This window comes from Electrona antarctica (genome assembly GCF_951216825.1).
Source record: "Electrona antarctica genome assembly, chromosome: 10".
Classification (NCBI taxonomy): domain Eukaryota; kingdom Metazoa; phylum Chordata; class Actinopteri; order Myctophiformes; family Myctophidae; genus Electrona; species Electrona antarctica.
In genome coordinates this window covers 54,831,412-54,852,741 of record NC_136791.1, presented here as the reverse complement: position 1 = coordinate 54,852,741, position 21,330 = coordinate 54,831,412, and the positions used below count along the sequence as shown (strand labels likewise).

Below are 21,330 nucleotides of genomic sequence, written 5' to 3'. Positions count from 1 at the left end.
TATAAAATAGACCATTGATTCATAGTGAGGGAAAAGGTGCATCCATCAGTGACATCAGGCTCTGTCCATGGTGCTGAATACCACAAAGTTCCCCAATTGGCCATATTACATTCAGACCGCAGCCATCTTGCCAGCAAGGTGATACCTAAGTGATACTTCACATAGACAGCCCATTCATCCAAACAGAAAAGTCCTCTCTAATTATATTAAACAATGTCAACATCACCAACATTGCAGATGTAGGGAAATCCTCTTTCAATCTGTAAAGTTTTTGTTTAATAAAAATCCACCGTAACAGAAAGTTGGCTGCTTTCTTGATTAGACCTCAATTTGACCAACAGTGCAGGTAGCAGTTGTACCAATATCGATGTTTAAAACTAAAGCAATGCTCTGTGTTTAGGATCAGCACAGGTTTAAACAGAGCATTTTCCGACCAATTAGTCTAGAAACGGATCAATATGAGTAGCAGGGAATTATTTTCACAGGCCATACAAGGCAGATAAAAGAAGGAGCTTATAGGCCTGGGCCATGGCTCAGTGGTCCAGGCACCTTGGCTGGCAATCCAGTCTGGCAGTGTGCCGCGGGTTCGACTCCCGATCCCGACAGCCTTTACTGCATGTCTTCCCCCCATCTCTCTCCCATTTCCTGTCAGACTACTGTCTGTCCCTCCATAAAATATATAAAATAAAGGCGAAAGCCACAACAAAAACATAAAAAAGGGGGGTAGAGAGCGCATTATGGTAGATCCTGAGGGGGTTTCTGCAGATTAGATATTCTTTCCTCTCCCACTTCTCCCCACCACCTCCTCTGTATATTTATCTCTGTCCACCTCTATCATCGTGACTTTCCTACTTCTTTGACTCACAACTTATAGCCTACTTATATTGTCTTCTCATGCCATGCCCTTCTCTCCTCTGCCCTCCTCATCCTCCTAGGCTGTTGCTTCTGTGAAACGGTAAACACATAACACATCTAGTCGTTTCACAATTACTCTTGTAGAGAAAGATGACAACAAAAACAACAACAAAAGGCTCTGTGAGTCTGTGATGCTTCAGATACGCAGCTGATGAGCCTGAAATCTACAGAGAGGTTCTAATTTGCTGTTACCTGTCAGTTTTCTTTGAGGCCAAGGTGACGAGAGGGAGAGAGTACTACACACAGACAGCGAGAGAGACAGAAAGGAAGACACTAACAAGCAGAAAGTTGGAGAATCGGACAGACCGACTGTTTGCTATCTTACGGACAGACCCCGTTGTTGTCAGAGACAACAAAGGGGGAAAGAGAGAAGAAAAAAGGCGAATACCATTGGGGCTTATCCTGTTTAGGCAGCCGCAACAATGTTTTAGACGAGGAGGTGGACTGGTGGAGATGTGGAGGTGGAGATGACCTGCTCTCCTTTGTATATATTGACGGCTTCCTCTTCCCTAAACTGTGCGTGTCTGCTGAGTGTGTGGTCACTGTGGTGTTAAACAAACGCTACATCATCACCATTTAGAGTAGACGTACAGACAGACAGACAGACAGACAGAAAGAAGACAGAGCTAGTGTAGGAGGATATAATACTAATAAAAATAAGTAAGCACTAAGCATGTAGTAATGGAGTACCAGACAGAAAACATGTGTGGCCCTCAGCAGTCAGCACTATACCTACTGTAAGTGTGTAGTCAAATATAGTAGGCTACATAGGCAACCAGCTCCAGTGGTGTGCTTAGCAGAACAGTCAAAACAGTATGCGAAATAATATACTAGAAGTCTGTGTAAAAAGAAAAGAGAGAAAAAAAGAGGAAACAAAATAAGTGGACGTGTGTGTGTGTGTGTGTTAAAATATGCAGTATTCTCATAAATAATGGACGTTTTTCATTCACATACCCAAACCATCCTTCCACCTCGATCGTCTGCTGTGCATAGACTGCTGTGAGTATTGTCTGATTTCTGAACAGGCGTATCTGAGTTTAGCACTTCGGAGTCGGAAGGACCCTTTCGGACGTCACAATTCCAAGATGGCAGCGTCCATACGGATGTGCTGTGCCCTCCGCGTTACATTCGGAGGTGAGATTTATCCGTATAATTCATACTGTAGCATACGTTATACACCATTGTCATGTATGGTAAATCAGTGTCTGTATCTGTTCTGCACCATTATATATAAACATTGTTAGCTGTCCTGCAAATATGGCTAACGTTAACGAGTCAGAGTGTCATACTCGGGGCTACGCGTTGCTGTCTTAACCGAGCATCCCTAAAACTGCCTGGCTGATCTTAAATTACTTAATTTTTAGTTGTTTTAGTTCATATAGTACCTACTAATGGGGCTACCATTACATAGGGAAAGAACTAGCCATGGTTCACATGACGCTCATGACTATACATGACTATAGCTTAAAGAGTTATGATCCAAAACACATGATGGGATACAAAAATAAATAATAAATATCTCCCTGGAAACCACCAGTGCATACTTATAAGAGACACCACGTTTGGCAAATATAAGTGGAAATCTTAATGCAAAAATATGTCCTCATATCCTTTCCACAGTACAGATGTCTAGAGCTGTGTGTGTGTGTCTCTAGCTGTGTCCGAGCACCAACATGATTGATTCACAGTTTGTAGAATGGGTACATTTCAAACCAAACAAAAGTCAATACAAGAACTGCTATGAAGATAAAACCATAAAAAGCACTAAGACTTGTTTACATCAGGGTCATCCATTTTCAATTCATCAGAAGTTCTGATGAATTGAAAATGTTCTGACATTTAGAGACGTACAAATATACATTTCTATGAAAGAATCATCATAATCACTGGACTGGCCCACCCAATCACACCGGCCAATCACAATTTGTGTCCTCACTTTTGTGTACAATGTTTGTGTTTACACAAACACTCAAAGCTGGGCATTCAATGGCATTCAATGTTTGTGTTTACACAAACCCTCAAAGCTGGACATAGGAGGGGCTAGCTCCACTCCAAAACTTTATTTTTTTTACAAGGGCCAGTTTTGAATTGCAGCCGCCCTTAACCCATTCAGGCCTGACGTCGAAATTAAAAAAAAAAGTTTTCTAAATCATGACAATTTTCGGAAAGATTTGAGGCACATTTTAACGATTTTCAAAAATAGCAGACCTACAAGTTCATAGCGCGCCACTCGGTGGCGCGCTATGAGCTTGTAGATCTGCTATTTTTCAATAGCTAAATTATAACAATGTTTAAAACACCAAAAGGGGTTCCCGCCCCAAAATGGGTTAATGGTTAATGTGGTTAAATGCTAATGTGACATGGATGCGTTCCAGGTCTCCACATTTTAGTGGCATAGGAGCGAATAGCCGCAATTTGCAACTCTAGATTTTTTTTATAATGGGATGAATCTAGAGTTGCAATACCCTCCATTGACTCCCCATTCATCCAATTTGCGTTTGCGGGTCGCGCTGCTGCCTCCTGTATTATGTGCAAATTCGAAACAGGTGGTACGCATGGCCGTTCATAGTGACTTCGACGAGTGCTTCCAAACTAAGATACCCATGTACCTGTATACCTTACAGGTACATGGGTATCTTAGGGTTGTAGAAAATCTTGTAGACCAGGCCCATTGTAAGTTGCTGTACTTCACTATCAGCATAATCAGATATTCATTCACTGGACTTATGTGAACTTATAACTGACCATACCTGTAGCCGGGGAGCCAGTCACCCACATGACCTGTGATGTCATGACATACTTTTTATTTGTGTTTATTTCTATTAATTTGGTCATTAAGGTCCACGGAGTGGTCTGCTCTGCCGGAAACATTGCAAAAGAAACTTCCAAATTTCATCATGCTTTAAGTAGCATGTGACAAACTAGGGTTTTCATGATTCTGAATCCATTCCAAGCATTAGTTTTGCATGAAAAACACTTGGTCTAAAAACGGCCATACGTGCAAAACTAATGCTTGGAAGGAATGCATTCAGAATCATGTAAAAAAAAACTAGTTTGACATGTCACATGCTACTTAAAGTATGATGAAATTTGGATTGTTTTGGTTGTCTATGGTGTGGTATACAAAAATGGCCATAACTTTTTTTTCGCGATGTTTCCAGCAGAGCAGAGTAGCAGACCTCTCATTCTGTGGACCTTAATGACCAAGTGAATAGAAAAAACACAAATAAAAAGTATGTCATGACATCACAGGTACAGTAAATCTTTATTCCTTGAGCTTTTGGGTCTGGCTCCCTGGCTACCAGTTACCAGTCCCTTGTATTTATGGCTTGAGGTAGAAGTCACTGTACTAAGACTAATGCTTAAAATAACTCCTTGGAGACTCAGACTGTGAATGAATGTATGCAGTATGCACATGCTTTTTTCCTCCTATGTAAATACAAATGCCCATGCTATGTGCTACATGTATGTATCTTACCAATACTTTATTTTCATATACCGGTACAATGTTTGTTTGCATTTGTTCTTTATGTGCAGTACCACTCAATCGCATAGGGGGAGCTCTCCAGCTCCACTTGACCAGGCACACCTCAGTAGTGTCCCTCCAAAAGAGCCCTGTAGTTCCACTGGCCCCAACTGCAGCATGGCAGCAAATCAGACATAGCAGCTTCTTCAACAAACGTAAGTGTCAAACAAAGAGCTTTGTTCTAAATTGAGATAACCACTTATTACTTTTTACAGTGGTGGCAATAGGCTTTTAAAATATGTGTGCATTTTATGGGAAACCTTTTGTTACCTCTGTGGTGCGTTATTCTAATAAACTGTTAAACAAATCAAATCAAAAAGCGGAGGGTTGCACTCAGAAATAAAAGTCAATATAGTTTTCTTGTATTGCTCCATACTGTATGCCTCAGTGACTTGGCTTAGCTGAAACATTGTAAACATGGACGGACTTCTCACTTCTCAATAACGATTCAACTTTGGGTCTTAAATGCTGGATTGCCAAACTGGAAAGGAGCTGACAATGAGGTTATATCTTCCCTTCTTCTCTGGAGTCCTGCCTCAAAGCAGACCAGAGGTAGAACACGGTCGTTCCCTGATGTCATCGCTAGGGACACATGCATCAGTAAGCAGGAACTGGGGATGGTAATGAAGGACCGGGAAGTCTGGCGTGGCATTGTGAAATCCATGATCTCGACCGCGGTCGAAAAATGATGATGATGATGCATCCCATATAAATGCATGGCAGATTGACGATGACAGCTCAAAAAGGCGTCCTCTGTAGTTCTCTGTGCCCCTATTGCCAAAACGTATGATTAAAACATGATTGACTTTTAATTCTGAGTACGATCCACTGCTTTTTGATCAAGTGTAGTTTGCAGTTTTTTCTTCCTAAATATACAATGCAGATCAGATCAAAAACCAAAGTGACAAATCGGTGACATCACAAAGATGTACTTCATAATGTTACTGATCACGTTTCAGACCTCCAGTTCTAGGCAACACAGAATGGGGGGACTTTTTTATTATTTCCACACAACAACTCTAAGGTATATTTAATATAGTAACGTAGTAAAATGTTGAAAATGAGTGGTATTCCCCTAAGTCATGTTTGTGACTGGAGGAAGTCAGCTCTTCAAATTCAATAGCCATTGCCCAACACCGTCACCAATTTGGGGAAAGTCGACCTTTAACTGTTTTTCTTTGAATTTGTTTGGGTGAATTATGAGCCTGCTAAAAAAAGACAACATATGTTAAACAGGCATGTCAGGCGTTGTCAGAAACATCAAAGAAATGTCCACATCACTCACACCACCTCTGTCTTGATTTCTCTTTCTTTCTCTCTCAGTTGGAGATAATTACCTGTTATGCTTTTGTCAGTGTGTCTCTCCCTTCCTGACATATATGAGTAGCCAATTATTTTTGCCATTTTGTGCCAATTATCCAAGTTACCACACATGGCTGACTGTGTTGTAACTGGCGGCTGGAATGTGGAACGTGCGGTGAGTTCATTTCTTTCCCTAATGTAATTAAAAAAGTGAAACTTTCATATTTATTCTCAATTCATTGTGCATAAAGTGAAGTATTTAAAACCTTTTTTTGTTTTAATCTTGATGATTATGGCGTACAGCTCATGAAAATCAAAAAATCCTATCAACAAATTAGAATATTTTACGAGACCACTAAAATAAAATGATTTTTTTAAACGAGAAATGTCGACCATCTGAAAAGTATATTAATGTATGCAGTCAATACTACTAGTAATTGGTGTACTGACCATGGTATTACTGTGCTTAACTGACCAGCCAACTGGCCTGACCTGAACCCCACAAAACAATCTAGGTTGTATTGTTAAGAGGAAGGTGTGAGACATGAGACTCAACAATGCACATTAATTTACGGCTGACAAACCTGGGCTTGCATAACACCTCAACAGTGCCACAGGCTGATCACCTCCATGCCACGCCACATTGATGAAATTACAATTTACAATTTAGGCATTTAGCAGACGCTCTTAATCCAGAGCGATTTACATTAAGCAATAACAAAAAGCATGGCATACATCACATATATAAAAAGTAGTTATCATGAATCATGCGTAAACTAAGAACGTAACAGTGGAGTATCTATGTAAACTATACATACTATACTATATAATATATTATACTGTGTACTTTATGTGTACTATAAAGTGCTATGACTACATAAAGTGCAATTCTAGAGCTGTCTACGTAACAAGCTATAAGTCTGTTTAAAATACTATCTAAGTCTACAAATAATTTGTTCAAAAGTAGCCCAGACTGGATACATTAATATACTTTTCAGATGGTCGACATTTCTCGTAAAATATTCTAATTTGTTGAGATTTTTTGATTTTCATCAGCTGTACACCATAATCATCAAGATTAAAACAAAAAAAGGTTGTATACTTCACTGTATGTATGCACAATGAATTGAGAATATATGAAAGTTTCACTTTCTGAATTATATTACGGAAGAAAATGAACTTTTACAAAATATTCTAATAGAATAGAGTAGTTGTGCCTGCCTGTGGCTGTGGCAATGAATGGGACAGCTTCGGGATTCGGGAAAGTAGTCTTAATTTTTCAGTTCAAGTGGTAAAGTTAATGTGGGCATGTGTCCATCTTTACTGTTGTTGTCTTTCACCGGCATGCAACTTCATTCACCTCCAGGCTCCAGTCAACTCAAAGTGTAGATGGAGCTGTTCTGTTGCCATTTCCAATGCCACCTGTACTCCATCTATCTTCTTCTGGTTCCATTTCCAATGCCACCTGTACTCCATCTATCTTGCCCTCTCTTTTTAAAGTGTCTGTGGTTCTTTATCTTATGTCTTGTTTGACTTGTTTTGAATCAAAACTCAACTTTACCCGGCGACTGCAGAGTCTGCAGTGCTAACAACTGTTGACAGCCACACCGGACAGACCGGAGCAAATATGTCTGTGGCTGTGCGCTGTAACGTGCAGCCAGTATCGCTGCGCCGCGCCTGGTTGCCACTGCTATTGTATTGTGCCATGCTGGCTTACCTGCCAGTGAGGTCTGAGGAGCTCCCACCGGGAGGAATGTACTCCTGCCGTTTCTATTCTGGGACTAGTTTGTTTATTTCAGAGAAGTTTTTCAGTGACAGTCTTCCTACCCATCTAATGGTATTTTTCTACACACACATGCAGTGTTATGTTAACAACTTTGAAAGTGTTTGTCTTTCGGCCTAGTGTGTGTGAATAATGCTACATTATGAATATGCTAATAGAAATGAAATATTTATGTTATTTTGGCTATTCTACTTCATTGGATTGTTCTGTATAGTGTATACTGTAGAGGAGAGAGAGACTGGGAAGAAGAAAACGGAGGAGGGAAGAGATATACCATCCTGATGTGCTCAGCACATTAGCTGTGTGTGTGTGTGTGTGTGTGTGTGTGTGTGTGTGTGTGTGTGTGTGTGTGTGTGTGTGTGTGTGTGTGTGTGTGTGTGTGTGTGTGTGTGTGTGTGTGTGTGTGTGTGTGTGTGTGTGTGTGTGTGTGTGTGTGTGTGTGTGTGTGTGTGTGTGTGTGTGTGTGTGTGTGTTTGGGTGCGCGCGCGCGTGTGCGCGCACCCAAACAAAGCCTCATTTGGAACTGTCACTCTAATACTCTATCCCATTATGATGCCTAGTATATTAATTAACATCATCCAACAAACAGTCTAGGCTGTGAGACTGAGTGTGTTAATTAGCATACTGTATGTGCATATTGCATATGTGTGTTTAATGAACATACTGATTGCGTACTTTTGTGCTTTGTTAATAACACTTAATAGGCCACAATCTAAATTATGTAGTGACTGTTCACATTACGAAGTTTGTGTGCATGTGTGTCTACTACTCTTATCTTTTTGTTATCTAATGATTCCATATTATGAGTAAATGGAGCTTTGGAACTCTAGATTAGTCTCCTAGGAATGTAATTTACAAAATGGAGAGAATGCTTTTGAAGAACTGGGACAATCATTTATTTTATTCCCCCTAAAATGGGAACATTATGCAGAAAGAGACCCTGAGCTGCTCTGGTTAATTTTAAACGGGGGTGGAGTTCTGAATCTGATTTCCCTCAGACCATGGTTCTCTGAAGAGTGGAGATTTAAGTATGACTCATTGAACTTATTTGAACCTGGTTTGAAGTCCTTTTTGAGCTGTTGAGCTCAATTTGTACATTATAAAGCATGCCTCCCTCTCTGTGACATCTCTATCACTCTCTTTCCCTCTCCTCCAACCCTCTTAACTCCATGCCTTCTCATTTATTTAAAATGATCAACACTGTGTATAAGCTGAAAAAAATATGCATGCATAAAGTTCACTCCATGATGTTGGGCAACAGTGGAGCCGTTGATATTGTGAGCTCTCTGGCAGGCTTTTAAACTCACTCTGGCTTTGTAAATCCTCCATTTTGTGTATTGTCAGGGACTTTGGGGTCCCATGTAGTTTATGGGGTGTTTTGTTTGAAACCACAGCTTAAATGGTAAATGGTGCATTTATATAGCGCCTTTATCCAAGGCGCTTTACATAGATTGTGCATTACATTCACCCATTCACACACACATTCATACACCGATTGCGGCGGAAGCCATGCAAGGTACCAACCAGCACATCGGGAGCAATTTGGGGTTCAGTGTCTTGCCCAAGGACACTTCGACATGTAGCCAGGAGGAGCCGGGATTCGAACCGCCGACCCATGGATCATTGGACGACCTGCTCTACCTCTTGAGCCACAGTCGGCCCCACAGCTTAGAATAATCAATACTATGTGTTGACGATCCATTCTGCTCTGTTTGTGCGTGTGTGTGTGTGTGTGTGTGTGTGTGTGTGTGTGTGTGTGTGTGTGTGTGTGTGTGTGTGTTTGTCTGTACAGTAACAGCGGAGGAGCTGTGGAAAGGTGTGATGGCTGAATCAGGGGCCGGGAACAAGAAGGGCCGAGGGAAGAGGTCCAAACGCAAATTGAGGAGAGACCTCAACAGGGGACAGACTATCGGAGAAGGTGAGACTCTCTCCATGTGTCTGTAATACCTATTATAACCACTCTTTCTTTCACTTTGTCTGTCCTCTGTTTTTCCATTCCTTTGTCTGTCTTTCAGCCTGTCTGAAGTTGGAGCAGCTAACTGATGCTAATGACTGTACCGATGGGCAGTTATCTAGCTACAGTACATGACAGCCTGTACATGACAGCCTACTAATAGAATATTCATTACACTGCAATGATTACATTCATTACTCATCTCTGTTAGAGATAAGCTCTCTTTCAGTCTCAGCTCAATTAAATTTGATGCGTCTTATTGGCATGAAAGTTGAGATTGAGAATAATTTTGTCAAAGCATCATCTATCTGTTTGGCTGTGTTATGTCAGTGCAGGATCAGATTTTAGAGCTCAAAGAATACAATTATTGTGTAACTAGAGCGGTGCCCGTTGGGCACTGGCCTACTTGGACCGATGCAAGTTGAAAATGCGTGTCCCTTTTATGACCATATACAGTATGGAGGTATTTGTCAGACATGCCCAAATATGGTGTCTATGCTATATGTCAGAACATCATTGCGATGTCAGAACAAGCCATCTCCATATATGTAATATGGTGATCAGGTGTGATCAATTGGCTAATTTGGGCCCTGTCCAGATCCCAGGCAGAGGCTTTTGTGCTGGTTCTGGACAACGATGTATCCCACCAACTCAAGGCCGGGCACTGCACTCCCTGTGGGGGTGTGGAACGCGTGTGTCAAATTTGAAGTCGGTGGGGCGAACGGTTCTCGAGTTACTTTGATTACAGATGTACACACAGAGATAGTTATATATTTCATGTGGAAATTTGTCCTCTGCATTTAACTCACTCAACTATTAGGAGCAGTGGGCAGTCACTGAGCAGCACAGGGAGACCAGCTACTGTATAACACTTGAAACTTAAAGTTAATGAATGCAGCCGTTCTCACTGGCCACGCACGTGCACTCCACTCGCGCATGTGAATATTTTTTTCCATCATCATCAAATAAAATGCATTGACCAGACGTCCTGCTGTGGCCAGGTTTAGCGAGAACATTTGTGCTTTTTACTGTTCATTTCTCAAAATATTGTCTCCTCTCTCTCTCTCTCTCTCTCTCTCTCTCTCTCTCTCTCCCCCCCATCCAGGGCGTGGTGGTTTCCTATGGCCTGGCCTGAATGCTCCGGTGTTCAAGGCAGGAGCAGTGCAGTCCATGTCACGTAGAGCAGAGGCTGAACAGCTGGAGATGCGGGCTGATCTAGGTACACACACACACTCGCACAATAGAAAGTTCAAAACTCACCTTCTAACCTTTTTAGAATCTAACTCTCACAGACAGAGCAGTAATGCAGAAATGGTACAGTTGCAATACACATTGCTTAGGATTTGTTTGCAAATTAAACAAAATAACAAATTAACTTCTAGTAATTGGTTTAGTGCTATGTGATGTAAAAATATGCTCTTTAAAATTTCACTAAAATGTGAATGCTTGTCTTTGTTCCATATCCTGAATTCGCTAAAGACATTAACCCATTTTGACCTGAGATCAGATTCTAAAAATGTCTTCTACATCCTGACAGTTTTCTGAAAAAGCTATGTTTCTATGTCAGTCGTTCTTCGATTTTTCAAAAATAGCAGACCTACAAGCTATGAGCTTGTAGATAGCTAAAGCATAACATAATGCTAACACCAAAAGGGGTTCCCGCCCAAAATGGGTTAAGACAGTAGCAACCTACCGCCCGTTACCTCGGGCCATGGGAACAATAGAGACGCTGAGCAGACCAGCGCAGCTATTTCTCTCTCGTTTGTAGAGACGGCAGCAGTTCTGTCTCAGACTTGTTGTTTATTGCCTGTTTTTCACCTCACGTGTTTTCATAGACATATTTTAATGTACCGTTTGTTTAAAACGAGTAATACACTGTCTGGCTGTCATTTTGAGTTTCATAAAGAACATAGAGTGGCCCAAGAGTGGCTCCCTAATCGCCAGTGGAGAGTGAATGAAATCAAGATTCATATATATTCATAAGAGTCCTTTTTTTTTTGACAGGAAGTAATCCAAATTCGACTTTTAGGGCATGAAATACACAAAGATAATTGGCATCTAGGGTCAGGTATGTCCATATTGTGACCAGGGATAATCTCTAAAAGTGTGTAAACAATATTTTTAATATCTCCTTCTATTATCTGAATGCAGTGCGACAGAGAGACGAGTGGGAGAAGAGGAAAAAAAAGAAGTGGGAGAGGGAGAGAGGATGGAGTGGAAACTGCTGGGGCGGCATCAGCCTGGGACACCCGGACCCCGGCCCTAATGGAGGTCAGACTCAGAACACACATACTGTACATACTGTACATACACAGAAGGTTCAATGTCTGTCTGGCAGCACTGATTTTGGTGACTCTATGGCCTTTCATCTAGTGTTATGAGGCCAACGTTTCCATTCACACGCTATATATCTCAACATTATAATGGGCTCAAAATAGTAATGGGTCGGATTGCTGTGAAATTTACTGGGTGCATTTATGCTCCCTGGAAGATGACCCCTTTAATCTAGCACAAATGTTTAAGTTCCACTTGCACACGTGATATCTCAAAATGTAATTCAGGATTTTTCCACAAGGATATGGAGCTGCCAACCATGGGGGGAAGAATGGTCCAGGGACATGCACCTGAACACGAGGACACTTGTCTCATTAACTCTATCTCTACCACTAGCTGTTAGCATAAACCACAGTTCCAGGGGCCAGCATACGTGTTCACTTTAAAAAGTCTGAGTTTGCCCGCCCCCACACACTCGCTACACACACTCTAGTATCATTTGAACACGCACACACTCTTTGCCTGTGGGTGTGTATGGTAGTGTGAGAGTGAAATATGGGTGCTACAGTATAGTATACTCTTGTTATGAGAGGCTGTGTCCTGCCTTTTGTATGTACAGTTAGTATCATGTTCACCTTGTCTATGTCTGTTGTGACTGTTACTACACTAGTATTGTGGCCCATTAGGTCAAAATACTGATAGAACTGATGATTGGACATAAGGGTCAGCTCTATTCTCGTCTTATCTCTCTCTTTCCATCTGTCTCGCTCAACCTCCCTGTTTTATTTCTCTGACTATGGCATCCTTCACTCCCTGGCCTCTCTCTTGCTCTTAGCCTTCATCAACCCTTCACAATCTCTTTCTATCACCTGTTTACCAGTCCATCCCTATGCCCCCCTGTCATCTCACCACGTGGCATCATCTCCCTCTCACTCTCTGCATCTTCAACTTCGTCCCTCCCTCCCTCCTGCCCTTGTCAGACTAATTCTTTCCTCCATCCATCCATCCATCCATCTACACTTGTACAAGGTTCATATTTCAGGGTAGCAGAATAACTCATTCCAGTGAAGAAGAAGTGTGTTTCTGAACTTTTAATAACCTCGGAAACTTCAGAGAAATCTTCACAGAAATCTGTTCACTGCCAGTTACATAATCCAACAGCGCGCGCGTGCGCGCGCGCGCTGATGTCGTTTAATACAGAAAATCAGAGAAAGTGAGACGACGACATGATGGATGTATTATTTTTAACATCCTCTGAAGCTTGTAGTAATGTCGTCGATTCAGATGGATACATTTGTATAAGAACAGTTACAAAACGTGTGTGAACTTCAACATTCAATCATTGTGGGAGGCGGTATACAGCACACCATAGAAACAAATGTTACAAAAATCTTAACAGCCACAAGTTTTAGGTCCACTGTCTCCCTCTCTCAACGGAGAGATTGGTAGATGCGCATTTATATAGTGCTTTTATCCAAAGCACTTTACAATGTACATTTCTTTCATCCTATTCTCTCTGGTGATGGTGCTGTATCTAGTGTCAAATCCAGTGCACAGTACTTACAATACTTGTATAATGTATGTATGTATGTAATTACTCATGTCAACCAGTAGGTGTCCTACACAACACCACTCTAATGGTTCCCTATGGAGACACAAAGAGTCTCCTTTGTGTCTCCACTGCTGGTCATCAAATTATTGGCTTAGGAATGCGACAACAAATAAATACATTTTAAATCCATGAATTCAAGTCTCCATGGCGTGAGTAATCGATAGGGACAAAAAGCTATTTTTGTGGTAAGCCTCTATTTTGTAGAGGTCCTTTTCCTGTTTCTTGCTTTTTGTCATTCATTTGTCTTTCATGTTTGGTCCTTTCTTTAGTTCATTGTCTTTCATCTTTTTGTTTTGTCACTAATAGACTATTTCATGCAATCTCTTGCCCCTTTATAAACTCTTGCCATCATATTCAAGTTAACTTAATATGTTTGCAGTAACACGCTAATACATTGTTTTCCGCTCTCTTCTCCTCTCAAACATACTCTCTCTTTCTTTCCCTCATTCCTGTTTTGCTCACTGCCTCTTGGGTGATTATTGACAAAAGGAGTGTGCAGCTTTTGTGTCCGCTGAACCTGTACAAATAAGAAAAAATAAATTAACTGTACTTCTCAAAGAACCTGCCAACGACTAAATGAAATGTGCCCATACAGTAGCTGCACTACCAAGCAAAGAGTGTCTCATTGCTCCATATTTAAAGTAGGTCATATGCATACATTAATCTCACAATTGGGCCGTTTATATGTAAATGAGTGTCATACATTGCAAAAAAAAAGGCACACAATTCACAAACACCAGTGCTAATAGCCACACACAGAGTGAAAATGATTAGCATCTTAAGAAAGTTAGTGGTAACTGAAGCTTTCTGTTGATCATGACAGGAGTGATTATTTAGGTATCATGCCAGGTGTGATCAGGAGTGCTTTTGTACAGTTTGTTTGTCAAACTCATATCACACCTGTATTCAGTTATCACACCTGTATTCGTGTGTGTGTGTGTGTGTGTGTGTGTGTGTGTGTGTGTGTGTGTGTGTGTGTGTGTGTGTGTGTGTGTGTGTGTGTGTGTGTGTGTGTGTGTGTGTGTGTGTGTGTGTGTGTGTGTGTGTGTGTGTGTGTGTGTGTGTGTGTGTGTGTGTGTGTGTGTGTGTGTGTGTGTGTGTGTGTGAAAAAGAAAAAACATGATTAATCAAAAAAAAACTATTTAGAATAATCACTAATAAAATATTCATGGTGTAATCAGCGACTGCAATCCATTCAGTGTGAATATAAGCCCCTCTGTGTTCCAGTACAGACTCACAGGTGTGAATGTGATGTACTGTACAGGGGGACGAATGTACCATGGTTGTTCGTCATTGTTTATAGATGCCATCTATCTGATGGTGGACTAATGTCTCACCAGAGAGTCTTTCACCAGGGGTGGGTGTGTGCATGTGTAGGTATGTTTGCCTGTGATGGTGTGTGTGTGAGGGAGATAAATGTACATGGATGCTTATGCTTTGCTCCTTTCGTGTGTGCGGTGTGTATTCTCGCAGGGCTCACTTGACTGTGACTGGTGTTAATTGATGTCAGCAGCTGGAGACAAAAGCTCAAAACCTGGCCTCAATCAGAGGTCATCGGATACAATCAAGCTTCCTGTTCTGTCAAATAACCTGTGAATTTGTTACCTGTGGGCCATAGGGACCCAAGGTGTGTGTGTGTGTGTCATATTTATCCTAAACTTGTTTTATTTCCTGTCTCTTCTCCCATTCTTATTTTATCTTTCTTTGCCTCTCTACACACAGAGACCTACGAGGAATTTGACTCCCGTGTGATTGAGGTAAGTGCTCCTTACCTCCTCCAATGCGCACAACTCCCAAATGTGATTTGAAAGGGTCACAGCCAAGGTTACAAATCACCACAGGTAGTCAGTCAAACATTGGGGGATGCTCCCCCATATTTATTTTCTAAGACCATTACAAAAGGCCTCAAGCTACAGCAATTTGTATCATCGTACAGCGAGTGAGACAGCGGACACTTAACGTAATTGGTATTAGCTTTGAGGAAACCTGCTTTTTGTAGAACACAGGTCTTGTTTTCAAAGTCACATACAGTACAGGCTTTGAATAATACCCTTTAGCTTTCAGCAGTGCTCTTAAGGATGTGTCTGTCCATCCGTCTGTCGACCACTTTGTGGAGGGTCAGGGTTAGTACCTAGATTGTTTTACATATAATATAAATGACTACTTACAAGCATAGACCATAAAAACAAATATGGGCAGCATTACACGATTGGTTTCTATAGACCATAAATGAAGCCTATTTTTCAGCGGTTTCAAATCCACCATCTTTCTAGCCTGATTATCAGACTTTTTTGAAGCTTCAGTCCACTCAGAGAGTGGGTGGGGTCTTTGGGCTGGATCCAGGCTACCATCTTTCTATATCTGGTCCGAAATGCAAACGGAAATGAATGCTATTGGATGCCACCAGAGTGAGGGTGGGTCTTCACTCGGTAGAACCAGTAGAAACCCTAGAAACATACCCTACTTGGTCATTCATTTTATGGACCCAAAATCTACTAAACGCGTAACATGATGATTTAAAAAGATGCAATTGAAAACAAAGTGTTTATGAAAAGGTTTACGTCCGCCCAAAACCTCTTTGACTCTTTGTCTTTTGAGATTATAATGCGACCAGTAAAAGGTTTATAACAACATCTACTGGGCCATTAACACCTTGGAGGCCCAGGGCGGAGATCACCTTCAAGTTCAAGTTCATGGTCAAGTGCCCAAGGCGGAGATTGATAAATAGGACGGAGATTAATGATATCAAAACCGATCGCATCGCTCCACAGCCCAGGAGCGCTTGAACAGCTGCTGGAACAGCAGGCTGCATGAAAATAAGTGAGATTCAATTCCAGCGAGGGGGATTTACCCCTTGGTTACAGGTAATAGCCTGTATTTTTACATGTAAAAAGTACAGTATTTGTGCCAAAATCTTTACTTGCACTCGGATATATCTCAAAATAGAAGATAGCAGATTACCATAAAACTTGCTATGCACATTCATGCTCTGTGGAGAATCAAACCTACAGTATAGAAGCTCTAAATCTGTTCTTAGGTTATCTTGCAAACAATCATACAAAACTGAGACTGAATGATATGTTGTCATGATTTTGTATTACTGTAGGTCTATGTGAAGAAATCTGTGTTGCGCAAGTTATATTAAGGGAACTCCTACATAAAATAGAACATACAAATGAACAGAATGCACAGTACCGATTATGTGCCAGATGTTGCTGCAGGCAGGGTAGCAAGAAAGATTGTGCTCACACACCACATGTATAGTGCAGCACTGTATTTATTCAATGACTGGAAATTATTTCTCAGTTTCTTCTTGCCCTGTGACCAGCATTTCTACAAATGTCATGGTTTTGCGTGTATCCATTTGGAAACTACTTGTCTTTTTATTTGTACCCACACCCCATTGTTGGACAATCTGTGCGGAAGGTTTCATGCTTTTTATTATTAGTTGTTATGCCGCTAGACAAAATATTCGACAAAGTTTCATGCAAATCCAATTATACATTTTGGAGATATCTTGCTAACTGACAAACAGACATAATGGGGAGAAAATGTAACCCCCATTCAACTCCATTACCAGAGGTAATTAGTTTCAGTACTGTAGCATGATATATATAAGCATGGGTGTCACTTTTCCAAATAATGGATAACTCATTTCACAGTTGCCTTTGAATTCGTGCTTGTGAATTTAACCCCAAATCCTTATTAAACACCGTTTTAGTGTTCCTAAAATCCTTTATACAAAACAAAATAAAAACACATTGAGAAGTTAAGAAGTTTTACAGTTGTACTAAATAATAATCATTTGAGAAGAAACACAAATGCCTGAGGGTTGCATTTGAATTAGATGACCTCAGACGTTCATTAAAAGTGAGTGAACAGAAAGAGAAATGGGGTTATGGCATTGCTTTAGGTCACCTTACTTAATCCATTTTTCCAGAAGTTAAGTTGAAGGGTTCTGTATGAAAACTTAGACACGGAAAAGCCTCTCTTTGATCATTTTGCAGTTCCTGTGTGTGTGTGTGTGTGGGGGGGGGGGGGGGGGGGGCTGTGGGGGTGGGTGGACGGGCGGGCGGGCTGGCTGGCTGGCTATGTGTGCACACCAGTGTGTGATATCTGTGTGTGTGTATCCACATGGGTCTGTGTAGATGTGAAAAAGCTTATTGGGTGGGATTTTTTCTGCCTCCCAGATTACTCAATCTCCCAATTCCCCATGTACTGTAGTCCCTTATTACGGCTGACCACTACTAGTCGGTTCGTTAGGGAGTGTGTAGATGAGCACATCTCCATGTGAAGTAGCCAGACACTTCTTTTCACCTGACCGTGAGGAGTTACGATACACCGGGGTGGAGTGACGCTGACCTGGCACCCTGACCACCCCTTGGGAGTTGCTAGTTCAGTGACAGAGAACGAACGCCCTCCCCACCTGGCTTCCCTACCATGACCACGGCCAAATGTCTTCATTAGAATGTTCGACAAAGCCGGAGGCACCATGGAGGATTCAAATCCCAAGTCAGGAACCACCCGAGCGCCGCCCTAGAGAATTGTATTGGCCAGTTTCTCTACAGCGGTAGTTCCCCACCACAACCACTTTATTCCAGAAACACTATATTAAGCTCTTTGATTAGATTGTTGGGGTCCATGTAAACAGAGTCAGGATCCGCCAGATGTAATTAAGCTTCTAATTTGGTCAGTGGAGAGACGGACGGGGAAGGAAGCCTGCAAGGAGGAAGTGATATCAATATGACTGTTACTGCAGTGACATTTTCTAGTGATACTAGATGGGGAGTAGATGCATGAAGTGATGCAGCAAATTAAGCTCTTAACCGTTTAACCCATTTTGAGCGGGAACCCCTTTTGGTGGTTACATACATTATGTTATAATTTAGCTATTGAAAAATAGCAGATCTACAAGCTCATTTTCGGGGGAAAATAATAGCGCGCCACCGAGTGGCGCGCTATTATTTTTCCCCGAAAACGTTTACCTGTAATGACATGTCTAAAATACAGGAGGGACAAGGTCGGTGGGGGGGGGGGGGGGGGGGGGGGGGTCGTGGACCTTGTGCATTCATTTATCCTATTCTGCAGTAATTCAATACGCTCTAATGGACCCTGTCAACTTAACTGGGTTAATCGGCCCTCGTGCACTGGATTGTGTGTGTGTGTGCGTGTGTTGCACGTGCGCACATTTGTCTGTGCATGAATGTACATACAGGTGCCACACAAGCAGACATGATCTCTCTCTCTCTTACTCACATGGAAAGGTAAATGCACAATGTTGTATGGGAGAAGTAGTTTTCTTCATTCTTGAGATATGTACTCAATCTTGTTAGCCTGGAAACCAGAGGTTTCAGAAGCTACCAGAGCAAAAAACACACATCTTGTACCGTCATTTCTTTTATTGTTATTATTATTATTATTTTATTTTTTTGGCATTTTCCAATTATTTGCATGATTTGTGTCAAGATTAATCAGGGTGGCTTGATTCCAGGCTTAAAACTCTGAATATAAAGATTTTCCTAGAAAATGTCTACAATTTAGGCATTTAGCAGACGCTCTTAATCCAGAGCGATTTACATTAAGCAATAACAAAAGCATGGCATACATCACATATATAAAAATATGTTATCATGAATCATGCGTAAACTAAGAACGTAACAGTGGAGTATCTATGTAAACTATACATACTATACTATATAATATATTATACATGTGTACTATAAAGTGCTATGACTACATAAAGTGCAATTCTAGAGCTGTCTACGTAACAAGCTATAAGTCTGTTTAAAATACTATCTAAGTCTACATAATGTGCTATCTAAGGGGCTAGGCTAGGGCAAGTGCTACGGGCCATGGTGGAGTCTGAAGAGGTGGGTTTTCAGACTACGGCAGAAGATTGGGAGTGAGGCTGCAGTTCTGACTGTGATGGGAAGTGCATTCCATAGTTTTGGAACCAGAAGGGAGAAGAGTTTTGCGGGCAGCGACCGGGAGCCAATGGAGGGAGCGGAGAAGAGAAGAGAAGAGACGTGTGAGAATTTTGGCTGGTTGAAGACCAAGCGGGCTGCGGCATTTTGGATCAGTTGGAGGGGCTTAAGTGCACATGCCGGTAGGCCAGTAAGGAGGGAGTTACAATAGTCAAGTTTTGACAAGACTGTTGTCTGGATTAGGAGCTGGGCTGACTCCTGGGTGAGGAACGGTCTAATTCGTCGTATGTTGTAGAGTGTAAACCTACAGGATCTAGTGACAGCTGTGATGTGTGTTTTGAACGAGAGCTGACTGTCCAGGACACTGAATCCCAAATTGCTCCCGATGTGCTGGTTGGTACCTTGCATGGCTTCCGCCGCCATCGGTGTATGAATGTGTGTGTGAATGGGTGAATGTAATGCACAATCTATGTAAAGCGCCTTGGATAAAGGCGCTATATAAATGCACCATTTACCATTTACCATTTTACAACACCAAGGTTCCTGGCTGTCGGGACAGACTTTACCAGGGCGTTGTCTACGGAGATAGTTAGCTCCCGCATAGGGCAGGACTTAGCTGGGACGAACAGAAGCTCAGTCTGTGTCTATGGAGAAATGAATTGGATTTCTACCTCTTGACACCACCGCTGGTGTGAAACATGGTGATCTAATAAGAGCACATCTCAAAAAGCTTATCTCAAGGTCTGATGACTGCAACGTCAACCATGACTTCCACAGCCCTGGCTAGGTATCCCAGCCTGGTAATAATTGGTGGATTTGAACCCTGGTCCTCATGCGTGCGGCGTATGCGATGTATATCGCCTGACTGAGCCATCCGTCACCCCCACTGTGTACAGTAAAACAGCCAGTATTGACCTACCAATTAAAGGCCCTTTTGTGAGTCCTTTGTTCAGGGCTTCCCATTAATAATCTACAGTAATGTAGCAGTTATTGATTTGCACTGTACAGCACACTGTAATTAGGTGTGTGTGTGTGTGTGTGTGTGTGTGTGTGTGTGTGTGTGTGTGTGTGTGTGTGTGTGTGTGTGTGTGTGTGTGTGTGTGTGTGTGTGTGTGTGTGTGTGTGTGTGTGTGTGTGTGTGTGTGTGTGTGTGTGTGTGTGTAAATCCTATCTTGGCCTATGTGTGTGCGAGTCTTTATTCCTTGTTTGTGTGTCACATTGATAGTCTTCCCTAGTTCTCCTGCCTGCTGCATAAATAATAGTGTTACAGGCATTTGCCTCCCTTGGAAACCAACGGGTGCTTTTATGGTGCCATCTCCTATATAAATACATTGTGTGTGCGTGTGCGCACCACTATAAATTCAGCCCTAATGAAATGAAAACGGCTTACTGGCATAAAAGGCTTGTCTCCCAAGGACAAAGTCACTTGCTAGACATTGGCAAACCAATCCCACAGCAGGCAGAGAGGAAGAGAATCAGACAGGGGGACAGAGAGTCGGACAGAGTAGCAGAAATAAACGTTAAAGCCATGTATAAAACCGATGTAGGATTCCATTTAAGGAAGTCTTTGTAAATCTTAATCTTTGGTTGGTGAACATTTTAAACATTTTTTAAATTAACCTTTCTGCAAGTAATTGTTGGGTAATTATCAAACCACATAGCCGTTTTATTTTTCTTAAGGTTGAGGAAAATGCAGTGAAAAATATTGTGGCCATAAATATTTTGTGCTGTGTCAGCAGAGCCGGACTTACCGTTGGGCTAGGGTGGGCTGAAGCCCGGGGGCCCCCGACTAGGGGGTCCCAAAAAAAAAATTCAAGTGAAATGTGTGTATTGTTATTGTATTTAGTTGTATTATGGTTAAACCATTGAGAGCTTCTGCCTGCCTGCCTCTCTTTTTAGGGGCCTGGGTACCCCAAAATGAAAACAAAATAGCCCAAATCGCGGGACGCACGGCTTAGCCGCGCGCCCCAAGGGGGGCCCTCAAATTTGCTCCAGCCCGGGGGCCCTCAGCAAGGTAAATCCGGCTCTGTGTGTCAGTGA

General features: G+C 41.9%; 1 protein-coding gene across 1 annotated transcript in view; it reads left to right on the top strand.

Annotated features, from left to right (window-relative positions):
* Nucleotides 1-1,915: 1,915 nt before the first annotated feature.
* Nucleotides 1,916-21,330, top strand: part of mrps5 (mitochondrial ribosomal protein S5) — a 31,841-nt gene continuing 12,426 nt past the window's right edge. Inside the window, exons 1-6 of the mRNA XM_079513022.1 lie at nucleotides 1,916-2,049; nucleotides 4,453-4,596; nucleotides 9,319-9,444; nucleotides 10,586-10,699; nucleotides 11,632-11,751; nucleotides 15,089-15,123. Of these exons, the coding sequence (XP_079369148.1) occupies nucleotides 2,001-2,049; nucleotides 4,453-4,596; nucleotides 9,319-9,444; nucleotides 10,586-10,699; nucleotides 11,632-11,751; nucleotides 15,089-15,123 (588 nt within the window). The 5' untranslated portion in view covers nucleotides 1,916-2,000. The remainder of the gene's footprint in view (nucleotides 2,050-4,452; nucleotides 4,597-9,318; nucleotides 9,445-10,585; nucleotides 10,700-11,631; nucleotides 11,752-15,088; nucleotides 15,124-21,330) is intronic.